Genomic DNA, 13245 nt, shown 5'->3' on the forward strand with positions numbered 1-13245 from the left:
AAGTATCTTAAAGAAAAGGCGAAAGAACCAGTTCTACAAATGGAGTTAATTTACTCTCCTAGGATTCACCTATTGGGGAATAATAATAATAATAATAATAATAATAATAATAATAATAAGCAGCAATTTCTCAGGACGCTCACAAGCTCTACTAGGAGAGCCTTTTTCCACTCCGCGGCGCACAAGAAATTGCCTGGGAGGCTGGAGCATCACCAAGGCCGATTCAAACCCCAAACGTCACATGCCAAACGTGCCATCTTCTGCCTGGAGTTCCGGCGCGTCTGGGAACAAAGAGTGAGGGGATGGCAGGGGAGGGCAGGCGGGTGGTGGAGAGCCCCTGTAGAAGGGGGCGCAGACCCAGCTGCGCAGCGCGCACTCCCGCCCGGTTCGCAGCCCTCGGCTCAGCCCTTTTGCGCCTCCCTCAGCTCTCTCCTCCGCCCCCCTTCGCCCTCCCCTTTCCCTCCTTTTCTCCTCCTCCTCCTGCCGCCGCCGCGGCCGCTGCCAGACCTCGCCAGTTCAGACCCACGGGGCTGCCCTCCCCTGCTCTCTCCCCTCGCTGCCCGGGCCCGGAGCGCAGAGCGGCCGCGCAGGTAGGAGCCCCGAAGCGGGGGTCACACCAGCTCGCCCAGTGCCCGCGGGGCCGCGCGCCGAGGAGTAAGTGGGGTGACCTGAGGGGTGCAGTGGACCTGAGAACTGCCGCACACTGTGCAGGATCTCTCAGGCAGAGAGGGAGGTGGAGGTGTGTGGTCTAGGAATGCGATCTGTCAGCATGTGCGAGTACGGGGTGACATCTGTTTGGATGGGCATGTGTGTGCGTGCCGACAATCAGCCGACAGGGCTTTGCCCATAAACAAGGTTTTGAAAGTTTCAGGGGGCCAGAGATTTAAGCCGCACCTGGATTCCACAGGAGCTGGTTAGAAACTGGAGCGCTGAGCAGCTCCCCGGGGACGGCTGCCTGATAACATACAGTTGAGAAAAGGGACCTCGCCTCCCTGGGGGTGCCTGGCCGGCTGCCCTGAAATTGGTACTTCGGGCCGCTGTGTGGTTGCCCAGTTCCGGCCCTAGGCAGCCCCGATTCTGAAGGTAGCATTTCGGGGACCGAGGGACTGATAAGGCACGAGGGCATGAGACGCTTTGGGCTGCTCCTCTACACAACCTGGGGGTTTTAAACAAAGCTGCGCAAAGAGAACGCCTGGAAATGCCACTTTGAGAGTTTGCGCTGGGGAATGTAAGAAGGAGCTCCGAAGGGCAGGTATTCTATCCTAGGGGAGGAGATTGTTCCCGAGTTTTGTTCTGGTGTTTTGTTTAAAAAAAAAAAAAAAAAAGAAGTTTGAAGCCAAAGTAATTCATATTTGTTCACAGGTTTTTCTGCTGAGCTGTGCAAGGAACTTAACTAGCTGGAGGTGAGCTTATAGGGAAAGCCTTAACGTTCAAGGGAATATGAGATTTGCTGCCCCACTTCAGCCCTCGGAAAAAAATGAACCGTCTCCTTTGAAATTAATGACACTGTACTCTTTCTCTTTCACTCCCTTTCTCGAGCCTATTGTGTAGGTGCAGTATAAAATGCACGCTGTATATCTTTTGTATATATTTCAGCGAAGCCGGACAGAGTAAAGTGAAATGTAATTCTGCAGCCGTTTTACAGTCTTTGGTGCCTCGTTTGGCCAAGGGAAGGTTGAGGAGGGGGAGGGGAGATGAGAAAGTAAATTGGAAGTTGGGTATGATGGAGCCTCAGCCTCCTCCGCCTTCGCTATCTTGCTTGTTACTTTACAGCTAAAGTTTTATTTCCCCCACAGCAGATACTAAGGATCGGTTTGTGCTGTGTTTTCTTTGAGATTCACGATGGTGAAAGCCCTTTTCCTAATTATGCTGACTCTGGCGTTGGTCAAGTCACAGGACACCGAAGAAACCATCACGTACACGGTAAGGGGTGATGGAATTTGAGATAAGTGCGGTTCATAGGGATTCTGTGGCACAAGGGAGACTTTATCCACTCCTGCCAGTCTATGTGGGCTGTTCGCTGTGGTGGATAATAAACGTTAGCAAGTTTCATGTCTAAGATTCGTTGTAAATTGCCTGTCCTTTCAAAACTTCACTTAGTGTAGCGAGGTGGATGGACCGAGAGTCTGTCACACAGAGTGAAGTAAGTCAGAAAGAGAAAAACAAATACCGTATGCTAACACATATATATGGGATCTGAAAAACGGTACTGATGAACCTAGTGGCAGGGCAGGAATAAAGACTCAGACGTAGAGAATGGACTTGGTGGGGGGTGGGTGGGGGCGGGGGAGGAGCTGGGGCGAAGTGAGAGAGTAGCATGGACATATATACACTACGAAATGTAAAATGGATGGCTAGTGGGAAGCTGCTGCTTAGCACAGGGAGATCGGCTGGATGCTTTGTGACGACCTAGAGGGGTGGGATAGGGAGAGTGGGAGGGAGGTCCAAGAGGGAGGGGTTATGAGGAGATATGTATACATATAGCTGATTCACTTTGTTGTACAGCAGAAACCAACACAACATTGTGAAGCAATTATACTCCAATAAAGATATTAAAAATACAACAACAAAAGTTCTCTTAGATCACCATTTGAGACAGGGACCAAAATGCAAAGATTTGTGCAAGGCCAAAAAGGGAAACCCCTTTAAAACAAAACACAAAGTAAGCTACATGTTTCTGACACATTAAACAAATTAATGAGTATAAGTAATTGGAAAACCTGAATTCCTGTATACATGCAGATGAAACCAGAACTCAAGGAGTAAGACAAGTCAAATAGGAATGTTAAACATCACAAAAGCCCATCACCTCATTTGTGCATGTGACTTATGTTCTCATGTAAGTGGACTTTCTTGACTTCATAAAGGCTATTATTCATTTACAGTATAACTGATAACTCATATAAATGCCATTCAGATAGACTTTACGTGTTACCAGGATGTGATATTTGGCAAAATGGCTTTAAAATGCATTGTATGAAATTTGGTTTTGCATTTTCTAATTAGTATATCTGATATTTCCAAGTAATTTTGATTAGTTAGTTAACTGTATGGATATAACCAATGTTTAATACAATATTGAATATATCATCTAACCCCTCCCACTGCCAGGAATGGATATGGTGAGAACAGAGGGCAGTGCTTACCTCACTTCTGGTGAGTTTGTTTGCACCTCTGTTTTGTGTTTTCTAGTCTTTAATCAGTGTTGTGAGGCAAATGACATTTGTCCTGGATCAGAATATGAAAAACATATTTTTCTGCTTGCTCCCAATTTAAAATTAAGTAATCTCACTCAAAAGAATGTGAAAAATTTTTGAAAATAAAACTCTTAAAAGTGAGCTAATGTCAATTACTGATAATAAACATTATCTCACTTTTTTGATATTATCCCTAGAATGTATTCATCTGGCAAATATTCCTTGTTGTTTAGATCAACTATAAATCAAATGGGGTTTAATATAAATATTTTGTTAACTTAATGGTAAATGTAGTTGCTTCCTCTGCTGAAGATAAATAAAGCAAGATAAATGAATACATGTGTTGTTTATCTTCAAATGAAATTGTTTTGTTATTCAGGCTAAACTTACTACCTTCTTAGGGAGCTAAAATTAAATTAGCTACCCACTTTTATATTCATCTAATAAAAGATTTTATTGCTTTTACAATTGCTTATCTTGTACCCCCTGCCCATTGCTAATCACCTAAATCTTACTCATCTTTAGCAGAGAAAGTTCCCTGTGGATTAAACACTGTAGTTTTAAGACCACTAACTAGGGTTCATCATATTATAACAGGTTTCCCAAATATGACACCCTTTTTGTGCTAAGATTAGAGCTATTCTCTTTTGAATTGTGTATGCCTATTAGTTCATGGCTAAAGGACAAAATGTAGCTATATTTTTAGTAATTCCACTGTGGAGACACTGTCTCCTTTCATCCTCACAGCAAAGTATGAGGTAAGTGACATCCTCTTCCTTCTGCTGATAGTGGAACTGAAGATCAGAGAGGTATCTAACTTGCTTAAGACTACACAGCCAGTAAGTGGTGAAACTAAATTCACTCTAGGCTTGTTTAATAGTAGATCCATATTGAATGTACTGGAACTGAAGACCTAAAGCAAACTGCAAATCTTCTCTATTTAGCATACAGATTTATTCAAGTGCACTGTCATTTTGCCTGGCTTGAAAGATACTTTTCAGAAGGATGGGTTCATATCCACAAGACAGCCTCATATTCTTTCATGTTAAAGATAGGGTCCATTCAGTTATTCACTCATCAAGTATGTGCCGTGTGCATAAGCAATGCTCATCACTATCAAAAGAATTTAAGTTTACTTGCTTACTAAAAAAATTCAGACCTTAACCTTAGGGAATTTACCTTGGGAAAATACTTTTGAAAAGTACAAAGTATTATACATGTTGCTAAAGAAACACAAAAGCAAGGAGGTAATTAATGTTCATACTGGCATATTGAAGGAGGTAGAACTCTGTGCTGGTTCTTGAAGGAAGACTTTGGATTATTCTAGAAAGGCTGAAGAGACACCTGAATCAGAAAAAGTGGCATAATCAAAGGTTAGAAGTGAAAACAGCCAAGTCAAGTCCAGGAGGTGACAACAAGTTAGGTAGTGGGGAGAACCTAGAGATGGCAATAGTGGGAGATGAAAGGTCTACAGGCCACTGTGAGCCCTTAGATGGAGGGGCAACGTAACCAAGAGAGCAAAGAAAGATTGTCATGGAGGCTTGTGTGCAGCATGTAGAGATATGGAGACCACCTAAGGAGACTTGCCTACTCATGAGGCCAGGAAGGCTTACACCAACGTGGGAGAGATAAAAGTGGAAACAAAGTCAGCAGAGCTTGAAGGAAAATAATTGGAAAAGTTGATGTTAAAGTTGTAATCCTGGGTGCTGAGAAAGGTGGTAGTGCCTTGGACAGTGTTGGGGAAACTAGAAAGAATTAGTCTGGGAGATAAAGTGAGTTTAGTTTTCTCCCTGTTAAGTCTCAGAAATCAGTAAAATACCTAAACTCATCTCTCTGTCTCCATTCAGCTATATAAGTAAATTTACTATTTACTTACTTGGCTCTTACAAAAGAATTTAAGTTTATTTATTTGTTTACTCTACTTTTGCTCAATCCTTCCTGAAGCCTCTTCCTCAAATCTGCATCTGATCAGATGTTTTCTTGAGCTTAAAGTTTCTTCAGAGGCCTCATCACTTATACCAGCATTTCTCAAGAAGCAGCCCATAGATGACTTGTATCAGAATCACCTGAGATGCCTGTTAGGAATTCAGATTCCAGGCCCCCAACCAAACCTACAGAATCAGAACCGTTGGTTGGGCCCAGGAATCTGCATTTTAACAAGCACCAGAATGATTCTTAAGCATAATGGAGCTTGAGATTCACTGACCTTTAAGGTAGAATTCAGTTTCCGTCTATCCCAAAGAAAGGCTTCCCAGGTTTGGCCCTGCCTACCTCTCTAACCTCACTCCACCCACCCAGGAATACTTGTAACTCCTTCCTTCTTTAACAACTCTGCGCCTTTGCTTACGTGGTCCCTCATCCTAGACTCCCCATATCTCTCTGGAAAAAAGTCCTGTAAGGCCCAATTCACTTGTAACTTCGCCCATAAAGCCTTCCCTTACACCCTGTCATGTCCACCCACAGCCCTGGGTAGGGTCCATCATTCCTTCCACAGGTAGACTTGTGTCACGACACCTGACATCTTGCTCCAACTTATCTACCTGTCTGTCTCCTCTTCAGGCCTGTGAGCTGCTTGAGAACAGGAGCAAGGTATTAATCATCTTTGCTTTCCCAGGGACTAGGGTGGTGCCTGGTGTGAGAAGGTACTTGACAGATGGTTCCTTCAGTGAGTGAACTAGAGAGGACCCATAGGAACTAAAGCTAGAAGGCAGGCCATGGTGTGAGAAGGAGGCTCAGGACTCTACTGAATAGGAATGATAAGGAAAGCCATGTCTGGAATGCTCTAAGAGGATTTGGAGAGAGAGAGGAAATTGTCAAGGGCTGAAGAAAAGAACTCAGCTGAATTTTTTTTTTTTTTGGTAAAATTTACAGTGTGGAAGAAGGGGCAAATAAAGCAAAAAAGCAGTCAGAGAGATTGCAGAATATTAGTATTGGGACAGAGAGAAAGGAATTCCAAGAAGATGGTTATGGGCAACTGGACCCAACGCAAATACAACAAAGGAGTTGAGACAGCTGGTGATTGAGAAGGGATCCCTGAAGCGGTCCAGTGCACAGATGTGTCTTTTTAAAATAGCTACAGAATGGTAAACTACACATCTCATCATCTATCTAGGACTCTAGCACAAAGATTGTTGCCATAAGTATGAAGCTTTTAGAGTGACTTCTCAGAGAATGGATACTCAATTAACTGTCTCCTGGCCCCATCTTGATGTTTTCTTCACAGCAATGCACAGATGGATATGAGTGGGATCCTGTAAGACAGCAGTGCAAAGGTGAGCCAACTTTCAAAGACTTCCCATCTGAACGTAGCTCTCTGTCTCCATCTCATATGTCCTTCATGTCCTGCCTGTATTATACCCAAAAGGCATAAGCATATATTTACATGTTGAGTTTCCCCTCTAAGAAGATTCCTGACTTATTTTATTACTGACCACAGATATTGATGAATGTGACATTGTCCCAGACGCTTGCAAAGGTGGAATGAAATGCGTCAACCACTATGGAGGATACCTCTGCCTTCCTAAAACAGCTCAGATTATTGTCAACAATGAACAACCACAGCAAGAAACACCAGCAGCTGAAGGTGCGGGTGCAGCTACAAATGCAGCTGTGACCTCTAGTACAGGCACTGGGGGTGTAGCAGCCAGTGGCATGGCAGCCAGTGGAGCGGTGCCTGGGGGTGGTTTTGTCGCCAGTGCTGCTGCTGAAGTGCAGACTGGCCGAAATAACTTTGTCATCCGGCGGAACCCAGCTGACCCTCAGCGCATTCCCTCCAACCCTTCTCACCGGATCCAGTGTGCAACAGGCTATGAGCAGAGTGAGCATAACGTGTGCCAAGGTAAGCATGACTTTCAATGCTAATGAGAAAGTTCTTGCCCAGGTGCACCTGTGGTGAGGATGACAACAGCTCATACTTACTGAGAGCTTCCCACTCGCCAGACTTTGTGCTAAGTGCTTTGCCTGCATTATCATATTCAATCATCACAATAGTCCTAAAAGGTAGTTGCTGCCAGTACCATCATCATTTTGCAAATGAGGAACTGTGTCTCAGAGAGGTCATCAGTGGTTCTCAACCTTAGCTGCACATATTTAGGGTCACCTGGGAGCCTTTAAAACTTCTCCATGTCCAAGCCACACCCCAGCCCAATTAAATAACAGTCTCTGGGGGGTGGGTTCCAAGAATCAGTATTTTTTTAAAGCTCCCCATGTGGTCCCAGTGTGCAGCCAAGTTTGAGAACTAGGGGTCACACAGGTGGTGAGTACAGAGCCAGCGTTCAAACCCAGACAGATGGGGCCAGAGTCACAGCTGTCAAAAGAAGCAAATTATTCATTTGGAATTTGAAATTGTGCTGTCAAGCTACTCCACAAATGTCCGCCTTTAAGGTCTCAAACTTTCTTTTTATTGAACTTGCCACTGACTTGTTTTCCTCACAGAGGAATAAAGAAATGGGACTTCTGCTTCTCATTACCTTTGAGGGAGTGTCCCCCACTCACATTTATATCTATTTTTAAGCTCTCGTTTGAGCACATTTCGCTTATATCACTTGCACCATGGCACTGTCCGCTTGGGTTTTTCTGTTTATTTTCACAAAGAGTACACATCACTGTGTATTCTAGAAACAGCTGTAGACTCATGCTAGCAAAGTGATAAGAATCTTGGGCTTTGAAGACATGTAGGATATTAACTAACTGGACTGTGCTAAGGGATTTTCTTCCTCTTTGCCTACTTAGCAAACCCTTTTATATCTGCCTAGTGTGGCAATAGAAGCTCCAGACTACTTTTTCACTACCAGGGGCTGACTGGGTAAACCCCATAAGACACCATAAGTGCCTGGTACCCCCTAGCCAATGGAAAGGGCCCAGGAGTTCTTACCTTCTACCTGCCTGAATGAGGAAGAGCACCTTCCTCCCTCAACACTGAAGGGTTCAACTGGGGTCACCTAGCTGCTGCATTAAGTGAAAGAAGCAACTGCTGGTCCTCTAGAATGCTGCCCCTTATTCACCAGTGTTGAGTTTTATCTTCTGTATAAAATATAGTAGATTTTAAATGGTTTATAAATGAAGTAAGGAAACCTATCAGGCTCTGACTTTTATTATTTTATATTTTGTGTTCAAATATTAAGTATTCCACATCAAGAGCTAACCCATGCTGTGATGGTGTCACTTTTCAGAGAACCTATCGTATTAGCATCTGTTTTGTGTTACTGTCATGAGTCAGAATTCCAATATTGATGATGAATGCTTCAGCATCTGCTTGATATTCAGATATTTAATTTAAGGATTATGTCAAAGAGATAACCTCATGAGGTTATTTATATATATAAATAAATAGATATTTACAAATAAATATATATTTATATAAAATATATATGGTGTGTGTATTTGAGTGAATACTGGTTTAAAAATACCTTGAATTTATTTAAAATACCAACTGTTAATTGTGTTATTTAAATATATAATTATACTGGAAGGTTTGGTGGTATTTTTCCTGAAACTGAAAAGTTTTACTGAAATTTTTGAAGTATTGACTTTTACATACTGAATTATTTTTTACACTTCAGATGTAGGTTTTAATGGTACTTAGGAGAAGAAAACTTAGGTAAATGAATGGATCGTTTATCAGAAACTGTCAAAGTAGTTTATGGTCCACCATTAACAGTTGTGGTTGAAAGCAAGAACAATGCCTAGAATCGAATGAAAAATTTCTAGAATAAAACATATTCAGGATTTACAACATGCATTGGTTACAGTAGAAACTGTATAATAAAAAGTGAATAATAAAAATAAAATCCTATTTAATTTTTCTTAAAGATTTAGACTATCTTACAAAGTAAGTTACTTTTAAAATATTTATAATCCTTAATTCTTTGGGAATTTCTTTTTAATTTTAAGCTAAAACTATTAAATGCTTATGGTAGATGCTAAATACATATTAATTGATTGTGTGCACACAGGGCATTTCCAACCCAAACTGTTTTGCATAATTCAAGTAATTTCAAAAATTTGGGATTGGGGGTCTGTATCATTAAAAGTAGGGTTAAAAGTTTTTTGGATGACTTAAGGCTTAAGTTGGATTTCTTCCCACCTCACAATTTTGCAAAGTGCCCATAAATGTGGATTTACTTAATTGTTGATAAAAGGGGGTTATTTCATATGATAACAACAGGATAATCTGTCTAGGGAATCTGACTAACATAAGTCAGGTCACACTTGTGCCCGTTTATTATTGAGCCAATCAAACATGCAGTCCAGTTTCTTCTGATTGCCTGCAGATGTATGACATTCTCATTCCAGGCCAGCAGCACAAAATAATATTTTATAACCAATGTGAAAGTGTGGGGACCTCCGCTTGAAACAATAATGTGCTCCAAGGACCTACATTACTGACATCATTGTGGAGTTTGAGGAGCCTTCTGTTTTAATAAAGATCTCCACTCCCTTTTAAATGTTGCATACTTATGACCAGTAATCCAAACATATTTACCATGGTTGCTGGATCAGAATAAATGAATGCCTGTAGATGGGTCGTGTTTGTATTACAATTATTTCTTTTTCCCACATATATTTTTCAACAGGTACAGTTTATCAGTACATAACTTAAAGCTGACGACATTTTTAATGTAATGGCTGAAATCTGAACTGTGTTTCAGTGTTAAAGTCAGTCGTGCCTTTGAATGCACTATTACCAATCACAGTTGCCACCTAATTTAAATACCACTAGATATTTTAAAATGTATTCTATTTTAGGGACTCCCCTGGCGGTCCAGTGTTTAAGACTCTCAGCTCCCAGTGCAGGGAACGTGGGTTCAATCCCTGGTCGGGAAACTAAGATCCCACATGAAGTGCAGCACAGCCATAAATAGATAAATAAATAAATGTATTCTATTTTATAAATATATTTTTAACCAGCTTTCCATGTTTTAACATTTAGTGAAAACATGATCCTTTAAATTTTATTCATCTATTTGTCCAGAGTTTTTCAATTTTGTGCAAAACCAAGGGGTTTAAAATATAACATCCAAATATCAATTCACAGTAAGCAGTTTTTCTCAGGTAATTTTTGCCAACTGAGCGTGATACTGGGGAGGCCATTCACACTGAGAATTTCAAAGACAGGTCCCACCTTTGGCAGCTATCGCATTACATGAAGATCATTTCAGTGTTACATACCTGGAGTCATGTAAAAATTAAGTTTTAGAAATTATTCATTTCTCCATGAAATATTATCTACCTCAAAGACAACAGATATTCATCTGCTCCAAAAGGAAGTTGGATCTTTAGTGCATAGTCACTATGTTATCTTCTTCAAGGGATGTGGAGTTAGAAATCACTAGTTCAAGCTGAGAAAGAATTTTTTTTATCATATATAAGTTTCCAAGAGCCCCATTCTTGTAGGAAAAAAATATCATTTGGGAACTGGCAAATAAGAGAAAGCATCAATTGCCCAATTCAAAGGAATTTGTTCACTTAATTGAACTTTCAAAAAATTAAATGTAGAATATTTTGCATAGCTGGCAATTAAGTCATTACTAACCTCATGCAGGTTTTACAAGTATCATTACTAACTTGCTAAAGAAACCATACCATCAAAAAATGAACTTGATACAAACGTCTAATGAAGCTGATTGTGGAGCCAATTCCAGAGTGCAATACCTGGCTTGTGTTATATAAGGTATAACTGAGAGATGTGAAAGCATACCCTAGAGTTTCCAACCATCCCTGTCTACCCAAGATTTTCCTGGTTTGAAAACTTAATGTCCCACATCGCTGGAAATGCCTCAGTCCTGGGGAAATGGCATTGTGGATCACCCTAGCAAACCCCCAATAACCAAATGTCCTGCACATCACAGCCAACAGTGAAAAAACGAATGGTAGAGCCACTTTTTCAGGTTAAGGCATTGTTTGTCCAGTAAAACTGTTTTTTCAATTTGTTTTGAACTTTGAAAAACCATGTTTCATTGATCTTTATGTACCTGGACAGAGCCTTTCTTTGCAGTTATCAGGATCCCGCCAGTTTGTCAGTTTCCACATTGTTCTAGATTGCATGTGTAGGATACCTATACATTAGCACCTACATACTTAGATACATGTCATACCATAGTTAGCTCGTCTTTCCTCATTTCCACTGGGAAAAATTTTACCACTCAGCTAAATTAAATACCATACTTCAATTATAAAGTTTTATTTGCCAAAATTTTTTTTTTCAATTTTCAATTGTATTTTCAATGATTTTATTTGATTTGTATTATTATTACCTATGACACAGGAGCAACTAAAAAGCTAAAAAGGAAAAACTGTTGCCTTTTGGAAAGCCTAAAGGAATGAAAAAATTACACTCAGGGTTAAAAAGCTCTAAGCTCTTGGGGAACATCTATTATCTTCCTCACGTTTCTTTATAAACATAAGGATAACTAAAATACTATTTTGAAAAGGAAAAATGTTATTATCTATACATCTACTTTAAAAAAGAGAAACTTGAACTAACATGTACAGATTCTCAGATGCTAGGGATGTCTCTCTTCGGCTTCTTTCATTTGAAACTTAAATGATCACATATCCAAAAGGGGATTTATAAACTATAGTGTAATCAAGTAGCTTAGCATACTTGGCATTGTCATTACCAAACAACTTTCAAACACTACCCTTTTGCTGATCCTCACTAATGTCATTAGGGTCTCTGTTTTCTCCTGTTAGTTTTGTGAGGAAACGCCTAATTTTTGTTACATGTAATTATACAGCCCAGCGAAGAGCTTTGAGCTCAGAAAATAGATATTTTGCAAAAGGAAGACTATAATTGAGTAAATTATGATATTAACAGAAAAGAAATATTTCAAGCACAAAGTAAAATGGGTATTAACTTACTACTAGTTCATTGTGTTTACTTGTTAATTACCTTTGAGTATCTGAAAATTCTCTAAGGCCATATAAATGGATAGGAGTTGAGTTTATAGGGAAAACTTAATTACTTTTAAAATAAACTGATGCAGTGTAATTGCATTGATTTCCTCCTGAAAAATCTAGCATTGTTTCATAATTTACTTTTCCAAACACTGTAGTCATAAAATTTCAGTTAATTTAAGACTCATTTTTAATATACATTTTATAGATAATATGTATATCTGATTCATGCATAGTCAGAAAATTCTTTAAAATTCCTTCATAAAAATTGAGTGACAGTTATTTGAGGTGGAAGGATGGAAGAGGTCAATATGATCACTCTTCTGCAACAGAAGACTAAGTTGTATAACTGTTTAACTCAATGATTTTCAAAGTGTGGTCCCCAGATCAGAAACATTAGCATTATCCTGTAACTTATTAGAAATGCAAAATCTTGGGCCCCATCAGACCTACTGAATTGGAAACTCTGGGGATGGGGCTCAGCAATTTGTGTTTTAATAATTCTATAATTTTGATCCCTGCTGAAGTTTGAGAACCAATGGCCTAACTTAATCTTAACTTCAGGAAGCTGCATTCAGTTATAAAAACGAGAGGGCAAGGTCAGAATACTTTACGTGGGATATGGGAAGTAATGAAGAGAAAACATCTAAAATATACATTCTACTTATAGGACAGAATAATATTTCCATTTCATTTCTCTCACCTATCTTGTTGTCATCACCAGTGCTCTGGTCCCTAAATATTATTGGCCGTGAGTCCTGGTTAGGACTATATCCCCAAACCAAGGACACATATGTGCAATCTAGAGGAAAAGGGGACATTTTAACCAGAAAACAAGAGATCTTGCACCTGTCTATAAAACCTGCAAGTGTAAAATGCTGTAACTGCCCTTAAATTGTCAGTAAGTGAAACTTGCAGTTATGTTTTGGCTATAGTAAGGATTGGTGCTGTGATTCCCCTACCTTCTATAGGCATCCCCCTTATACTCAAGGCACAAACATTGTTGTTTGGAGGTTCAGTTCATGTAGAGTTGTGAAAGAGGAGGAGGTTGACTCTGATTTTGGCCTTAAAGTGTGTTTTGGTTACCAAAGTGATAGGAGATCCTTTCAATATCTGATGCACAGCTGACATCTCCTTTAGATTCTGTGAA

At 40.1% G+C, this 13245-nt stretch overlaps 1 protein-coding gene across 3 annotated transcripts in view; it reads left to right on the forward strand.

Annotated features, from left to right (window-relative positions):
* Positions 1 to 479: 479 nt before the first annotated feature.
* EFEMP1 (EGF containing fibulin extracellular matrix protein 1) overlaps positions 480 to 13245 on the forward strand; it is a 68283-nt gene continuing 55517 nt past the window's right edge. Inside the window, exons 1-5 of one of the 3 annotated variants that reach the window (XM_030877263.3) lie at positions 480 to 590; positions 1363 to 1403; positions 1836 to 1923; positions 6421 to 6469; positions 6634 to 7035. In XM_030877263.3, coding sequence (XP_030733123.1) covers positions 1843 to 1923; positions 6421 to 6469; positions 6634 to 7035 — 532 coding nt within the window. In that variant the 5' untranslated portion in view covers positions 480 to 590; positions 1363 to 1403; positions 1836 to 1842. Of the gene's footprint in view, positions 591 to 635; positions 655 to 1362; positions 1404 to 1835; positions 1924 to 6420; positions 6470 to 6633; positions 7036 to 13245 lie in introns of those variants that run through there. The other 2 variants (XM_030877265.3, XM_030877273.3) reach the window with 2 other exon arrangements.

Source organism: Globicephala melas, chromosome 12 (genome assembly GCF_963455315.2).
Source record: "Globicephala melas chromosome 12, mGloMel1.2, whole genome shotgun sequence".
In the NCBI taxonomy this organism is placed as follows: Eukaryota; Metazoa; Chordata; class Mammalia; order Artiodactyla; family Delphinidae; genus Globicephala; species Globicephala melas.